Below are 18,219 nucleotides of genomic sequence, written 5' to 3'. Positions count from 1 at the left end.
GCGGCGGCTACTTTTCCGCTCCGCTTTGCTCATGGGGCGGGACTTTGATGTCATTTTGATTGACAACTGGATTCCTGCTGCCTAACTAGGGGGCCGACTGTCAGTCAGAATGACGCCGTAAGTCACGTCCTGTCGACGGAGCAGTGTGGAAAAGAAGCCGCCGCTTTGTCGACGTGACGTCAGCAGAAGCAGCTGAATGCCCGGCAGGAGCGGTCTGTGCTGGGGAAGAATGGCACCGGGCACAACAGTCAGGTACTTAACAACTTCCTGCCAGTTAGTGCGTAGGCACATATTTTGTTTTTCACAAAGTCCCGGATAACCCCCTTTAAACATTTCCTACCATTGTGTTTGTAGCCCATATGCAAATTTATACGTCTCCATGCAATTAGACTGCAAACAAACCCCAAGAAGCCCGGTCCTGCCATCCCATCATCCTATTTTCCACCTGTCTCCTACTTGCTAACATAATCGTTGGGTTACACACGACTCTGACTACACTGGTTTTGTTTGTAGTCTGTAACCAAGGAGACACATAGCTCTGCATAGGAGCTGTGCACACAGACCAATAGAATGTTTGCAAAATTGCTACTTTTCTTTTATTTCTATGTGATTGCTTATTCTTTTTTTTTCTTTTAGATTGCCTTATTTGTTTTTTTTTTATATTGTAACTTTTCAGCAATAACAAAATTGTTCTCGAAAACATGTGGGTAAAGCTCCACCAACAATTTAAAAATGGCTGTATAAGTGGACGTACCCTTTAAGAGCCACCGTTAGTACTGCCTAGATATTCATCACCTGGAAAATTTATATTTGTCCTTAGACACGTTTTTATTTACAACTTTTGTATTTTCTCCTATCTGTATTTCGATGTTGTTGAACAAAAGGGAAACCGCCAACCAGCTGCTGTTGACGGATCCATCGTCCATATTGGGAGATTGTGAATTAGTGGTGACCCTTTTTATTGTCTTTTTAACACTTTTATACCCACTTCAGTCTGGCTGAACCCATGATACTTAACATTAGTAAGATTAACTTGCTACGTGAAGTAGTCTGAATGCAGCTCTGGGGGTGAATGGAGCAGAAGACCTAATGCAAGCCCAGATTAATGAAAGATAAAAAAGTGTTACAAAACAGAATTGATCCCAAAATTACACAAATGTTATATTTTGGATAATTTGATGACTTTTCCCATCTTACACTTTGCGCTAACTAGGTTACGTTGCCTCCAATCGTTTATCAGTTTTGACAGATTGGCGCCAGGGATAAGGATTCACCTTCACGGAGCCAAAATACTTCTAGAATTCAAAAACATTTTTCTTTCAATTTTAATGACGGTTTTCGAACATTTGATCTTATGGTGAGAAAAATTAAGTAAGTGCCCCCCCCCCCCCCCCCCCCATTTGAGTACACAATTATGGTAACGTGACAGCAAATATAACAACTTATCATATAAGATGCCTACAATTAGCCGGAGATTAAATATAAAGCATTTGTTATTTTCAACGCAAATATATTTTTCAATATTTAAATTACAGTTTTTATTTAAATCCAATTCTCACTATCATTGATATTTGTCAGTCATTCTATGTGGTTATTTCTAACATAGCTGTTCTACCTGTGCAGACATATGCATGTAAATACAGCCTTAAAGTGAATGACTACTTTTTCACACCTTTTGCTTTTAGGATCATCATTTTGGTACCTCTTCATTTTTTTTTTATATTTCCATATAGGTTAGAGCTCCATTCTTCTAATAAATCCCTTGGAAAGGCAAAGTTACATAATAAATATTGTTATTCATCCAGTCACCCCTAGAGGGTGCACATGAGCTTACTGCATACAGTTGACTGATTAATAAACTCAATGAGGATGCTCCCCCTAGTGGCAGCAATTGGTAGAAAAAAAATGTCATTTCGCTCAAAGTAAATGCAATGGATTTTGGTGCGCTATGGATATTGGTCATTGTATATATATATATATATATATATATATATATATATATATACAGTGGGGCAAAAAAGTATTTAGTCAGTCAGCAATAGTGCAAGTTCCACCACTTAAAAAGATGAGAGGCGTCTGTAATTTACATCATAGGTAGACCTCAACTATGGGAGACAAACTGAGAAAAAAAAATCCAGAAAATCACATTGTCTGTTTTTTTAACATTTTTTTTTGCATATTATGGTGGAAAATAAGTATTTGGTCAGAAACAAACAATCAAGATTTCTGGCTCTCACAGACCTGTAACTTCTTCTTTAAGAGTCTCCTCTTTCCTCCACTCATTACCTGTAGTAATGGCACCTGTTTAAACTTGTTATCAGTATAAAAAGACACCAGTGCACACCCTCAAACAGTCTAACACCAAACTCCACTATGGTGAAGACCAAAGAGCTGTCAAAGGACACCAGAAACAAAATTGTAGCCCTGCACCAGGCTGGGAAGACTGAATCTGCAATAGCCAACCAGCTTGGAGTGAAGAAATCAACAGTGGGAGCAATAATTAGAAAATGGAAGACATACAAGACCACTGATAATCTCCCTCGATCTGGGGCTCCATGCAAAATCCCACCCCGTGGGGTCAGAATGATCACAAGAACGGTGAGCAAAAATCCCAGAACCACGCGGGGGGACCTAGTGAATGAACTGCAGAGAGCTGGGACCAATGTAACAAGGCCTACCATAAGTAACACACTACGCCACCATGGACTCAGATCCTGCAGTGCCTGACGTGTCCCACTGCTTAAGCCATTACATGTCCGGGCCCGTCTGAAGTTTACTAGAGAGCATTTGGATGATCCAGAGGAGTTTTGGGAGAATGTCCTATGGTCTGATGAAACCAAACTGGAACTGTTTGGTAGAAACACAACTTGTCGTGTTTAGAGGAAAAAGAATACTGAGTTGCATCCATCAAACACCATACCTACTGTAAAGCATGGTGGTGGAAACATCATGCTTTGGGGCTGTTTCTCTGCAAAGGGGCCAGGACGACTGATCCGGGTACATGAAAGAATGAATGGGGCCATGTATCGTGAGATTTTGAGTGCAAACCTCCTTCCATCAGCAAGGGCATTGAAGATGAAACGTGGCTGGGTCTTTTAACATGACAATGATCCAAAGCACACCGCCAGGGCAACGAAGGAGTGGCTTCGTAAGAAGCATTTCAAGGTCCTGGAGTGGCCTAGCCAGTCTCCAGATCTCAACCCTATAGAAAACCTTTGGAGGGAGTTGAAAGTCCGTGTTGCCAAGCGAAAAGCCCAAAACATCACTGCTCTAGAGGAGATCTGCATGGAGGAATGGGCCAACATAACAACAACAGTGTGTGGCAACCTTGTGAAGACTTACAGAAAACGTTTGACCTCTGTCATTGCCAACAAAGGATATATTACAAAGTATTGAGATGAAATTTTGTTTCTGACCAAATACTTATTTTCCACCATAATATGCAAATAAAATGTTAAAAAAACAGACAATGTGATTTTCTGGATTTTTTTTTCTCAGTTTGTCTCCCATAGTTGAGGTCTACCTATGATGTAAATTACAGACGCCTTTCATCTTTTTAAGTGGTGGAACTTGCACTATTGCTGACTGACTAAATACTTTTTTGCCCCACTGTATATATATATATATATATATATATATGTATATATATATATATATATATATATATATATGTGTGTGTATGTACAGCATATTGTGTGTGTATATATATTTTTTTTCCTTCCTTTTATTTGTATTGAATATTGCTTCATATGTATTTTATCGATGGATGCCGATATATATATATATATATATATATATATATATATATATGTATAAATATTTATATATGTATATATAATCTCAATACAAACGATACATATAATACAATGCACATACAAATAAAAGGAAGAATTTAAAATATATATTTTTTTATTATTTGAATTGGTTTTCATTATGAAACCTTTGTGACTTTGCTCAGTTTTAAACTATTCTTTTAATACTTTTTTTGTGCGCGTACATCACCCAATGACTCGTTTTTGCGGCAGCTATATTTTTTAGGCTCACAGTCAAAGAATAATCATGTATTAATTCGGTCTTTGCTTTTTTTCAGGCCAAAAAAAAATGCAATTTTAAGAAGTAACAGCAGAAAGAAATGTAAAAAAAATATATATTAAAAAACACCTGAGAAAAATGATTTAAAATTACAGGAGAAATTAAAATCACCATTTAAATTAAAAGGAGAATAAAAGAAATAGGTAAATGTTTTATTATACACAATAACAGAAAGACATTTAAGTTTAACGTGAACAAAAAAAAAAAAATTAGAAATTATTTTAGGTTAAATTCAAAATAAAAATAAACATAAAATACAAGACATCGCTTATAAATTATAATAAAATGACATTAAACATAATTTATTATGCTGTACATAAGCATAAAACTAACAAATGAAAAAAATTAAAACATATTTTTTTCATCAGTCTCCAGTATTTGGCACTTAGTAGAACATAAACCGTTTACATGAGAAGCGAGCGTGCAGAACTAAACATGTAGAAGTGGAAATACAGATCTTACAAGGGTTAACTGGACCCAATGACACAAAAATGTGTAATGATAACCTCAGCTACGTCTGTATATCTTTTTAGCATATTTGATGGCATTGTGTAAGTCAGAACAAATGTTAGAAATCGTCAAATCAGTACTATGGGCATGGTTGGACTAGGATGCACAAGGATAGTTGTTCGCCAGTGATAATCTCCTGCTGATAAAACACTGATTGTATTGAAACCGCAAAACACAGCCCAAGTAAGTGACACATTGCTGGAATCAGGATCTCTACCCCTACATTATACTGCTCTCCGATGACATACCAAAAACATTCTGACAGATTCGCTTTAACTTTTGGGAACAAAAAGGCGACATTGGAAGTTAAAAAATGTATTTTTTTTGTGGATTTTTTTCTTAAAAAGGGTGAGACCAGGCTGACATTTTTTCCTATTTATAAAAGACAGTTTTTGAATAACCCTAAATATAATTTTGATCTTTTTTAAATCATTAAAATAAATAAAATAAATATTTATTCTAAAACAAAATAATGTTATAAACTATATAAAAAAAAAATCCGACATTAAACTGGAAGGGATAATGAGGATGGCAAGTTTAGAAAATTAATTGTTAAATATATTTTCAGTGATAACAGATTTTCATTCTCAGCTATGGAGGACCTAGCCTGTCATTCATTAAAATGGGGAATTGTGTAATTCTTAATTTTCCCTGCGGTGGCGCTGTAGGAAAATAGCATCGATCGCTGTGGCTCAAAGTAGAAGGATACTTAGGGATTCTTTATTATTATTTATTATATATATATTTTTTTTTTATTAAAGGGGATTTTGTTCTTTTTACCTTTTAGAATCTCAAACTATGTTTTTCAACAAAAAAAAAAAACGATTTCGAAAAAATTGAGAATTCTGACAAATGTCGGCGTTTCTTGGATTACTGCTGTAACGAACAGACAAGTTGTAAGAACTTATGACGGAAATAACGGAAAGAGCCCATATTAAATCTAAACATGGAGGAATATCGACAAACGGGAGACACAACGTCATCTAACTAGAAAAGAGCTGATTTATGTACAGATTGTAGATCCCATCGCAAAAAAAAAACTCTACTCTCGTCCAGGTTTTCCATTTTTTTCTTCTTTTTTTTGTATACACTTGTGAAATGTCTAGGACAAGACAACATCCCTTACGAAAAGAGGCATTTTCTATGGCAATTCTAGATAAGTGCATAACATGCTGCACTAATATAGTGCAAGTCCGGCCTTACATACAGCAAAACGAGATGTAGGCAAGATAAGGAGAGTTAGAGAAAGTAGAAACATGGCGTCATTTACAAGGGGAGCCTTTCAGAGGGTTGTTAAAAAAAAAAAAATACTGCATTTCAGGACGCCGATGCATTTCGCGATGATCTGGCACAAAAAGTTTCGAAAGTTGATTGGTCCTGTGGTCCCGTAGTTTGGGTTTCTTTCCCCCCTCTAAAGTTCATACTGAAAATGTGTTTGTAAACCTCTCAAGTGTTTTCTCGAAGATCGATCTTCGGCGTCATAGAGATATTTATACCGAACCCCCAAAATGATGCCACGAACATCAAGTTATCTGATATTGTAGAGATCTCAGCGTATGGTAAAGGTTCATGCGTTCCGGTTACATGGGGTCAAGGTCAAGTCTTGCAACAGACCAAGTAGTATTTACAATATATTTGTAGACAGTCTTCCGTTGCGTTTCTCCAGGATCCGCCATGACGTTCATCCTCACGACATTGTCTCGTTGTCTGTTTCCGAGAAGGAATGTATATTCTTTCACAAATGTTTTTTTTATTGTTATTCTCTGTTACATGTCTGCATCTCCATCGTAAGCCAAAGTCAATGGTTTCAGGCGGTTGTTTTGTCTTCTCGGTGGTTTCTTTGGCTTTTTACTGTAATTAAGAAGTGAATAATTGAACATTTTTTCAGCTTTATAGAACTTACAAGGTTTTTATATAGACATACATTTTTTTAATGTTCAAGTGGACCTATAGCTTAGTGAGAACCCATGTCATACATGTGGCTGTATAATACTTTTTGAAAATTTAAACTCAATATCTTCCAAGCAAAACTGATAAGCAGCTCCTCAGTGTCCCTCCTCCCAGCTGCTGTTGCACCTGTGTGCACCAATCCTGATTGAGAGCTCCTCAGTGTCCCTCCTGCCAGCTGCTGTTGGACCTGTGTGCACCAATCCTGATTGAGAGCTCCTCAGTGTTCCTCCTCCCAGCTGCTGTTGGATCTGTGTGCACCAATCCTGATTGAGAGCTCCTCTGTGTCCCTCCTCCCAGCTGCTGTTGGACCTGTGCCCACCTATCCTGATTGAGAGCTCCTCAGTGTCCCTCCTCCCAACTGCTGTTGGATCTGTGTGCACCAATCCTGATAGAGAGCTCCTCAGTGTCCCTCCTCCCAGCTGCTGTTGGATCTGTGTGCACTAATCCTGATTGAGAGCTCCTCAGTGTTCCTCCTCCCAGCTGCTGTTGGATCTGTGTGCACCAATCCTGATTGAGAGCTCCTCAGTGTCCCTCCTCCCAGCTGCTGTTGGATCTGTGTGCACCAATCCTGATTGAGAGCTCCTCAGTGTCCCTCCTCCCAGCTGCTGTTGGATCTGTGTGCACCAATCCTGATTGAGAGCTCCTCAGTGTCCCTCCTCCCAGCTGCTGTTGGACCTGTGTGCACCAATCCTGATTGAGAGCTCCTCAGTGTTCCTCCTCCCAGCTGCTGTTGGATCTGTGTGCACCAATCCTGATTGAGAGCTCCTCTGTGTCCCTCCTCCCAGCTGCTGTTGGACCTGTGCCTACCTATCCTGATTGAGAGCTCCTCAGTGTCCCTCCTCCCAACTGCTGTTGGATCTGTGTGCACCAATCCTGATAGAGAGCTCCTCAGTGTCCCTCCTCCCAGCTGCTGTTGGATCTGTGTGCACTAATCCTGATTGAGAGCTCCTCAGTGTCCCTCCTCCCAGCTGCTGTTGGATCTGTGTGCACCAATCCTGATTGAGAGCTCCTCAGTGTCCCGCCTCCCAGCTGCTGTTGGATCTGTGTGCACCAATACTGATTGAGAGCTCCTCAGTGTCCCTCCTCCCAGCTGCTGTTGGATCTGTGCCCATCAATCCTGATTGAGAGCTCCTCAGTGTCCCTCCTCCCAGCTGCTGTTGGATCTGTGTGCACCAATCCTGATTGAGAGCTCCTCAGTGTCCCTCCTCCCAGCTGCTGTTGGATCTGTATGCACCAATCCTGATTGAGAGCTCTTCAGTGTCCCTCCTCCCAGCTGTTGTTGGATCTGTGCCCACCTATCCTGATAGAGAGCTCCTCAGTGTCCCTCCTCCCAGCTGCTGTTGGATCTGTGCCCACCTATCCTGATAGAGAGCTCCTCAGTGTCCCTCCTCCCAGCTATTGCTCAATCTTTACCACCTATCCTGATTGAGAGCTCCCAAGTGTCTATCTTGTGGCTGAATCTCTGCTCCGCTAATGACCTCAGGTTAGCATCGTCAATAATCAGAACCTCCCACTCCCGTCTCCAAGACTTTACACGTGCTGCACCAATTCTTTGGAATGCACTACCTAGGTTAATACGATTAATCCCCAATCCCCACAGTTTTAAACGTGCCCTAAAAATGCATTTGTTCAGACTGGCCTACCACCTCAACGCATTAACCGAACTATCCCTGTGTGGCCTATTCAAAAAACTTAAACCATAATCAGGTTCCTCGTATCATGTTCTCATACACTTTTTGCAGTTAATAGCCCTCTGTGTCTGTACTGTTACATATTTAGGCCGATAACTGGTTCATGCAGCTTTACATGAACACCCGAGCCTTACACTATGGCTGGTCCGAATAACTAAAGCAATTGTTACCATCCACCTCTCGTGTCTCCCCTTTTCCTCATAGTTTGTAAGCTTGCGAGCAGCAGGGCCCTCACTCCTCTTGTATCTGTTTTGAACTGTGATTTCTGTTATGCTGTAATGTCTATTGTCTGTGCAAGTCCCCTCTATAATGTAAAGCGCTGCGGAATATGTTGGCGCTATATAAATAAAATTATTATCATAATTATCTATACTACTTCACAGCTCCTCAGTGCTCCTCCTCCCAGCTGCTTCTGAACCTCTTACCCCATATCCTGGCTGACAGCCTCCAAATGTCTCTCCATAGTACGGATGAATCTCTGCCCACCTATACTAATTCACAGCTCCTCGGTGCCCCTCCTCTCAGCCACTGTTGAATCTCTGACCACCTATACTAATTCCCAGCTCCTCAGTGCCCCTCCTCTCAGCCGCTGTTGAATCTCTGCCAACCTATGCTAATTTACAGCTCCTCGGTGTACCTCCTCTCAGCCGCTGTTGAATCTCTGACCACCTATACTAATTCACAGCTCCTCAGTGTCCCTCCTCTCAGCCGCTGTTGAATCTTTGCCCACTTATACTAATTCACAGCTCCTCAGTGCCCCTCCTCTCAGCCGCTGTTGAATCTCTGCCCACCTATACTAATTCACAGCTCCTCAGTGCCCCTCCTCTCAGCCGCTGTTGAATCTCTGACCACCTATACTAATTCACAGCTCCTCGGTGCCCCTCCTCTCAGCCGCTGTTGAATCTCTGACCACCTATACTAATTCACAGCTCCTCAGTGCCCCTCCTCTCAGCTGCTGTTGAATCTCTACCCACTTATACTAATTCACAGCTCCTCAGTGCCCCTCCTCTCAGCCACTGTTGAATCTCTGCCCACCTATACTAATTCACAGCTCCTCAGTGCCCCTCCTCTCAGCCGCTGTTGAATCTCTGCCCACCTATACTAATTCACAGCTCCTCAGTGCCCCTCCTCTCAGCCGCTGTTGAATCTCTGCCCACTTATACTAATTCACAGCTCCTCAGTGCCCCTCCTCTCAGCCGCTGTTGAATCTCTGACCACCTATACTAATTCACAGCTCCTCAGTGCCCCTCCTCTCAGCTGCTGTTGAATCTCTACCCACTTATACTAATTCACAGCTCCTCAGTGCCCCTCCTCTCAGCCGCTGTTGAATCTCTGCCCACGTATACTAATTTACAGCTCCTCAGTGCCCCTCCTCTCAGCCGCTGTTGAATCCCTTACCACCTATCCTGATTGACAGCCCCAAATGTCTCCATCTTGTGCTGAATCTCTGCATCACTACACTAATTCACAGCTCCTCAGTGTCCCTCCTCTCAGCCGCTGTTGAATCTCTGACCACCTATACTAATTCACAGCTCCTCAGTGTCCCTCCTCTCAGCCGCTGTTGAATCTCTGCCCACGTATACTAATTTACAGCTCCTCAGTGCCCCTCCTCTCAGCCGCTGTTGAATCCCTTACCACCTATCCTGATTGACAGCCCCAAATGTCTCCATCTTGTGCTGAATCTCTGCATCACTACACTAATTCACAGCTCCTCAGTGTCCCTCCTCTCAGCCGCTGTTGAATCTCTGCCCACCTATACTAATTCACAGCTCCTCAGTGTCCCTCCTCTCAGCCGCTGTTGAATCTCTGCCCACGTATACTAATTTACAGCTCCTCAGTGCCCCTCCTCTCAGCCGCTGTTGAATCCCTTACCACCTATCCTGATTGACAGCCCCAAATGTCTCCATCTTGTGCTGAATCTCTGCATCACTACACTAATTCACAGCTCCTCAGTGTCCCTCCTCTCAGCCGCTGTTGAATCTCTGACCACCTATACTAATTCACAGCTCCTCAGTGCCCCTCCTCTCAGCTGCTGTTGAATCTCTACCCACTTATACTAATTCACAGCTCCTCAGTGCCCCTCCTCACAGCCACTGTTGAATCTCTGCCCACCTATACTAATTCACAGCTCCTCAGTGCCCCTCCTCTCAGCCGCTGTTGAATCTCTGCCCACCTATACTAATTCACAGCTCCTCAGTGCCCCTCCTCTCAGCCGCTGTTGAATCTCTGCCCACCTATACTAATTCACAGCTCCTCAGTGCCCCTCCTCTCAGCCGCTGTTGAATCTCTGCCCACTTATACTAATTCACAGCTCCTCAGTGCCCCTCCTCTCAGCCGCTGTTGAATCTCTGACCACCTATACTAATTCACAGCTCCTCAGTGCCCCTCCTCTCAGCTGCTGTTGAATCTCTACCCACTTATACTAATTCACAGCTCCTCAGTGCCCCTCCTCTCAGCCGCTGTTGAATCTCTGCCCACCTATACTAATTCACAGCTCCTCAGTGCCCCTCCTCTCAGCCTCTGTTGAATCTCTGCCCACCTATACTAATTCACAGCTCCTCAGTGCTCCTCCTCTCAGCCGCTGTTGAATCTCTGACCACCTATACTAATTCACAGCTCCTCAGTGTCCCTCCTCTCAGCCGCTGTTGAATCTCTGCCCACCTATACTAATTCACAGCTCCTCAGTGTCCCTCCTCTCAGCCGCTGTTGAATCTCTGCCCACGTATACTAATTTACAGCTCCTCAGTGCCCCTCCTCTCAGCCGCTGTTGAATCCCTTACCACCTATCCTGATTGACAGCCCCAAATGTCTCCATCTTGTGCTGAATCTCTGCATCACTACACTAATTTACATATCCTCAGTGTCCCTCTTCCCTGTTGCTGCTGAATCTCTGCCCACTTATCATGATTGACAGATCGTCACTGTCCTTATTCCCTGCTGAATCTCTACTCACCAAGTCTGATTTACAGCTCCTCAGTGTGTCTCCTCCCCGCTTATGAATATGTTCCCATCCAGCCAGACTGACAACTCCTCAGTGTCCCTCCTCGCTGTAGCTGCTGAGATCTCACAATGCTCAATACAAGCTGCAGCTGTCTGGGTGGACGGAGATTGAATTGTTGTCAGGGTGGATGGAGTACTGAATACACTTGGACTTATGAACACTCTCCCTCTTTATCTGGACTCATAACTCACTTCAATATCTGGATAATACAGGCTTTCGGACATGGATTTTTCAAAATAAGTACATTGGCCTCATCGGGTCTAAAAGTGTCTATTTATTAATATATGAGAATTCTGGTGATAGATCTGTTTTAATCATTTACTAGTGATCTCAATAAACTTTTTCTTCAAATTACTATTATTTAAAGGCATTTTTAGTTGTTTTTATTATATGACAGCAAAAAATTGGTGTGAATTTATTTGAGCATGGCCTAAACGTATTTGTATTTGTGTTTTTAGTGCTTTACTTAATGCCATAGAAATAGAGAAAAACACTAATAATATCAGCAGATCAAGGGGGAGGAAAAACTTTTTTTATATAAAATAAAAGCTAAAGGGGTAAAATGGTAGTGAATGCCATCTCGATCCACGACGCACTATTGTGTCATGCAAAAGATGCATGGAACAGACTCAGGCGCAAGCTGTTCCTCCGACCACTGCTGTTTAACCCCTTGAATGCCGCGCTCAATTTCTGACAGCACATGCACGGTAAGTGGAGTGATCCTCAGGAGAGAGGAGCGAGTTTGTTCGGGTCCCTGCTTGTTCGGCAAGCTATGGCGGATTCGGCTGATTATCTCTTCACCGCCGCAGCTTTATGATAATATAAAGATGAAACTTTCAATTCTATATAATAGTATGGAAATACACATAGACATAAATGTAACTGAGCAGCGTGCTCGCCTCTGTGGACACGACTCTGTGCATGAAGCATGAATTGTATACGCAGATTCCTTGACTTTGCTTCATACAATCTCAAAAACTACTTGTAGGACATCACTTTAGGCAATAACAGGTGAACTCACCAGGCCAGATAGATCATAGAAACCACAAATAAGAGAAAAACAAAGGCGCCGGCAGCGACCCCATACACCCAGGTCTTCAGCTTCCCATCTGGAAAGAGGGAATGTTAGTTTTGGTTAGTATTCAATTGTTACGGCATTTATAATGCAAATATCTGATTAGTTGTATTAACGTGTTAGCACAAATTATCAAAGGCCTTTTTTTTTGGAAGGAGAATTGCAGCTGATGATTTGTCTCCATATGTAATGTATATATGTGGGATGTACAGCGTGTGTGTCTGCGTGTAATGTGTCAACTGTGTGTTTGTAATGTGTATGTGTGTGTGTAATGTATGTGTCTGTACAGTGTGTGTGTAATGTGTATGTGTGTGTGTAATGTATGTGTCTGTACAGTGTGTTTGCAATGTGTATATGTGTAATGTAAAGTATGTGTGTTTGTAATGTAGTGTATGTGTGTAATGTATGTGTCTGTATAGTGTGTTTTGTAATGTGTATATGTGTAATGTAGTGTATGTGTGTAATGTATGTGTCTGTATAGTGTGTTTTGTAATGTGTATATGTGTAATGTAGAGTATGGTTGTGTGTAATGTATGTGTCTATGAACGGTGTGTTTGTAATGTATATGCGTGTGATGTACAGTATGTGCGTCTGTGTGCAATGTTTGGTGGTGTAATGTATGTGTGTAATGTGCGGGTAAAGGTTAAAAACGGAATCTTTTGAAATTCCAACTTGCCAGTTTCATCAAATTTTTCCAGAAAATTAATTTCATGGTGAATCGATTCGCAGACAATTTCAACTAGCTCAATTCCTCTGAAAAGATGTATGTAACACTCTCAGGTCTACCAGGACTGTATTAAACCCCTTTTAAAGGTTCTTTAACCCTTTCGAGACACATGATGAATATTTACATCATATGTCGTGTCCCTCACTTTGATGTGGGCTCACGCATCATACCCCTTTAAATTTGTCACTCTTTGCTTCATTGCCGTTATTTAGTAAATTCAGAAAAGTTAATTTTTTTCTCATTAATGTACACTCTGCACCCCATCTTGACTGAAAAAAGCAGAAATATGTAGAAATTTTTGCTAATTTATTAAAAAAGGAAAACCGAAATATCACATGGTCATAAGTATTCAGCCCCTTTGCTCAGACACTCATATCTAAGTCCCATGCTGTCCATTTCCTTGTGATCCTCCTTGAGATGGTTCTACTCTTTCATTGGAGGCCAGCTGTGTGTAATTAAACTGATAGGACTTGATTTGGAAAGGCTCCCACATGTCTATATAAGACCTCACAGCTCACAGTGCATGTCAGACCAAATGAGAATCATGAGGTCAAAGGAACTGGCCAAGGAGCTCAGAGACAGAATTGTGGCAAGGCACAGATCTGGCCAAGGTTACAACAGAATTTCTGCAGTACTCACAGTTCCTAAGAGCACAGTGGCCTCCATAATCCTTAAATGGAAGAAGTTTGGGTCCACCAGAAGTCTTGCTAGACCTGGCCGTCCAGCCAAACTGAGCATTCGTGGGAGAAGAGACTTGTTGAGAGAGGTAAAGAAGAACCCCAAGATCACTGTGGCTGAGCTCCAGAGATGCAGTAGGGAGATGGGAGAAAGTTCCACAAAGTCAACTATCAATGCATCTCTCCACCAGTCGGGCCTTTATGGCAGAGTGGCCCGACGGAAGCCCCTCCTCAGTGTAAGACATATGAAAGTCCGCATAGGGTTTGCTAAAAAACACATGAAGGACTCCCAGACTATGAGAAATAAGATTATCTGGTCTGATCAGACGAAGATAGAGCTTTTTGGTGATAATTCTAAGCAGTAGGTGTGGAGAAAACCAGGCACAGCTCATCACCTGCCCAATACAATCCCAACAGTGAAACATGGTGGTGGCAGCATCATGCTATTTTGGTGTTTTTCAGCTGCAGGGACAGGTCGACTGGCTGTCATTGAAGGAAACATGAATGCGGCCGAGTACAGAGATATCCTGGATGAAAACCTCTTCCAGAGTGCTCTGGACCTCAGACTTGGCCGAAGGTTCACCTTCCAACAAGACAATGACCCTATGGCACATAGCTAAAATAACAAAGGAGCAGCTTCAGAACAACTCTGTGACCATTCTTGACCGGCCCAGCCAGAGCCCTGACATAAACCCAACTGAGCATCTCTGGAGAGACCGGAAAATGGCGTCCACCAACATTCACCATCCAACCTGACGGAACTGGAGAGGATCTGCAAGGAAGAATGGCCGAGGATCCCAAATCCAGGGGTGAAAAACTTGCTGCATCATTCCCAAGAAGACTCAGGGCTGTACTAGCACAAAAGAGGCTTCTACTCAATACTGAGCCAAGGGTGACCATGTGATATTTCAGTTTTTCTTTTTTAATAAATTTGCAAAAATTACTACATTTCTGTTTCTTTCAGCCAATATGGGGGCAGACTGTACATTAATGAGAAAAAATGAACTTTTTTGAATTTACCAAATGGCTGCAATGGAACAAAGAGTGAAAAATTTAAGGGGGTCTGAATACTTTCCGTACCCACTGTATATAGCGCCATCAATTCCACCACACTTTACAGACACTATCGGCACTGTCCCCATTGAGGCTCACAATCCAATTCCCTATCATTCTGTTGAAAGTTTTACTTACCTGACCCAAATGGCTGCAAAAACCATGTCCTTCCCCCATAGCCAGACTGACTGCTAGACGGTTGTGTTGGGTTAATGGCTCGGCTCGTTTTTACATCACTTTTCTTGTCCATGCTGGTCGGTAAAATCACTACAGGAATCAGAGTGCACTGATCCAGCGTCCCATCAGAGGAGGTGACTTCTGTGTAGCCATCTTCACAACCGCAGGATCCAGACTTAAAACGAGGAGGAAAAAATCTAATCAGTATTGTGTGCCAATCCTCGTGGAGAATGACGAGACACATCTCTCGCTTATCCCTTTATACAGGTCACATCCAAATCAATATTCAAACAAGTACGCAACTTCCACCGATCGAGCCAAGAACGGTCCATATGCATTGATTTCAGCCAAGAAATTCCATTTGCAAAAACCTTAAAATAATTATTAAGCTCTGAGGTCATCAGATCCCAAAGCGTAATCAAAGGAGTGGTCAAGAATGGGCTAGAAACAATAAAATATCATCGGCTTGCACTCCGGCTCTTGTCTTCTCTTCACTCTTTGACAACGTTTCAGGTGTTGAGTAGACCTTGTCGTGATTACATTGCCCTAGATGACCACAGGGGACGGCGCACATTATGATGTCATATGTAGGTTTAGGGCAATTGAAGAAACTCAACTATTTGTAGCAACGATGCCCCGATATAGACAAGATCAGATTCCAAAATGGTATTCCAAAATGGTCAAACGCAACCAGCTTATTGGACATACAGCGCGTTTCGGCTCTTTAAAACAAGCCTTCATCAGGTTCATTAGGAATTAGTGATTACTTCTGAACATGTTTTAATCTGAGTTTCTCCGCATCGGGGGATCACTGATAGAAATAGCCCAGCTTCTTCAATTGCAATTCGTTCAGACTGAAGGCCAAGTTGAACGATTCCCTCAGTTGGCGACAACACTGGTGTTGCGCCCACCCGTTGCACAACAAACCACCTCATCGTTTTCTATCATCCATATAATCCCCCCACACATACTACGCCTCTCTCCTGCAGTTCTCTATAGCTTTCTTACTTTATCGCACCCTTTCCAACATTTTCAACTAGACATGGGCTTAGTCGGTGCCGAAAGCGTTGGTGAAGAGTGAAGAGAGGACTGGAGCCGGAGCTGATGCCTTTTTAGAGCAAGTAGAGGATTGTCGGCGGTAGGGACAGATCAGGGACGAAAGGGAGAATTTTTTATCGTTACTTTTAAACATTTCCAGGCTCATGTGAATTCATCAAAATTTAGGCTATACAGCCGCCATTTTGCTCGTACAAATCAAATTACCAAATTTTTTGGGGAAAATCGCTAAAATTCATGAAGTGCGGGAAATTATATACCTTTTTTTTTTTAGAATGGATTTCCTTTTTTTTTTTGGTCGTCACCTATTTTCTAATATCTCATGAAATAAATGGAAAAAGCTGAGTGTGCGCCACCACCCCTCTACACACAGAGGTCAAGAGAGGGTCCGCGTCTTCAAGAAAGACTAGGACTGCATATGCCATGAATGTCTGAGAGGTCTGAGATGAGAATAACTATTTAAAGTCACCATCATCTATCAATAACTTATTGGATCCAATCACTGGGAACAGCATCGATCATTAGAACGAGGAATTTTCATTCCTGTTACAAAATTCAGAGGAAGGTTGGATGCCCGACTGCCGTTCCATTAATTTTCCATTGGACTGCCGGAAAAGCCGAAAGGAATGAATTGAGTGGCGGTGGATCATGCGCGGGGATAATAGTGCCCCGTTCTGGTGATTTGTGCGGTCGGCCCCCACTAATCAATAAGATGTTATGTATCCTGCGGATACTTTATAACTCGTTTTCACCCGGCAGCCCATTTGAGGCTTTCAAACCGGTGTAGCCTCCACAAGCATGGAACGTCTTTATCGGGCTTTCATAGTTCTCCATGAGCCCAGATTTTCCTGCCGATGATTCCGGGCCAGCTGTACACTTTGCGTTGCCCGAGGGTCAACATTTCCTTAAGTATTTAGGATATTACGACAGCCGCAGTCTAGCTGATGGCAGGAGGCTAATAGCATAAGCTATAAATGAACAGTGGAATTAGGAGTTAAGCCATTACGCCATTTTGCAGAAATTAAAATGTTACCAGTGGGAATTAGACGAGTCATTGATCATACTTATCGGACAATTAAGTGCATGCCTTACCCCAGCAAGTAATGGATTACATAGGAAATGTTGTGGAACTACGATATCCTAGCCGCTCACATGTCACTACCTACCTCCGTACAATACAAGTGCTGCTGGATACACGGCGGATTGCACAGTCTTTCACTCTCTGGTCTCAAGACTTCAAAACAGCCTCCTGGAGGATAAAGAATGTAATAACCACAATAAAGCGATATAATCTATATTTTATGGCGCTATCATGAAAGCTGACACTTCATCTCATGAATCCAACCTCTGTCCATATCGTCTAATAAGCTACATAACTTATTAGGGCTGATCTTGAGCTTACGACACTCTAAAACCCAACCTTAGTGCAGTTTACTCCTAGACTTTGGAGGTTTTTAATATTTTTTATATTTGAATTTCATGATTGTTTTTTCATCTTCAGAATGCATGCGTTACAGAACACTGCAAGCTGCTCGGTTCTATTTAGTGGACAATCCCCGACATCTAGTTCTTTGTTGGGTCAATCTTCAAGCTACGTTGTTTTTTTTTTTCTTTTCTTTTAAATGTAATAAAATCTTCTTAAAAATAAAATCAACTAAAAAAAAAAAACAGATTTGTGTTTAGAAGAGCGATAAAGGCTGGAAACTCTATTGGAATCGGAATTGAGCTTGAAAAAGGATTAAGCAGCTTGCAGTGTCCCGCAATCATGAAAGCTGTGGAATAAAAACCGTTAAAGAATTAGAAACGAGAAATTGCAAAAAAAAGGTTTTAAATCAGATTTTATAGGCAATGAACCCAAATAAAAAAATTGTAAAGGTGCATAGCCTCTAGACGAGCGTACTGTACATATGTGTGATGCTTAGGTTCTATTCTGATAGCAGACGGACAGCACAAGGACCAATGGGATTCAATATTGTTATTATTAATTTATTAATATTTATTATTAGTAATATTGTTATTGTTCAGGTTAGCGTTTTTTACACGGACAGCATGAATTGGTCTCTTCCGTATGTTCCATACAAGTCTATGGGAGTGAGAAAAAAAATGGATCTCATGTCTAAAGCTTAGACTATCATGTGCTGTGGCAGTTGAAGAAGCCGTCAGTGAAACGCGCGTCGGGGCAGAGGGACGCCGAGGAAAACCACACCACA

General features: G+C 42.0%; 1 protein-coding gene across 1 annotated transcript in view; it reads right to left on the bottom strand.

Moving 5' to 3' along the window:
* Nucleotides 1–5,367: 5,367 nt before the first annotated feature.
* THSD7A (thrombospondin type 1 domain containing 7A) overlaps nt 5,368–18,219 on the bottom strand; it is a 278,419-nt gene continuing 265,567 nt past the window's right edge. Inside the window, exons 26-29 of the mRNA XM_069729330.1 lie at nt 17,176–17,258; nt 14,915–15,128; nt 12,266–12,353; nt 5,368–6,453 (exon numbers count right to left, since the gene is read on the bottom strand). Of these exons, the coding sequence (XP_069585431.1) occupies nt 6,369–6,453; nt 12,266–12,353; nt 14,915–15,128; nt 17,176–17,258 (470 nt within the window). The 3' untranslated portion in view covers nt 5,368–6,368. The remainder of the gene's footprint in view (nt 6,454–12,265; nt 12,354–14,914; nt 15,129–17,175; nt 17,259–18,219) is intronic.

Source organism: Ranitomeya imitator, chromosome 6, assembly GCF_032444005.1.
Source record: "Ranitomeya imitator isolate aRanImi1 chromosome 6, aRanImi1.pri, whole genome shotgun sequence".
In the NCBI taxonomy this organism is placed as follows: Eukaryota; Metazoa; Chordata; class Amphibia; order Anura; family Dendrobatidae; genus Ranitomeya; species Ranitomeya imitator.
The sequence above is the reverse complement of the archived record's forward strand: the minus strand, read 5'-3'. Positions and strand labels throughout refer to the sequence as shown.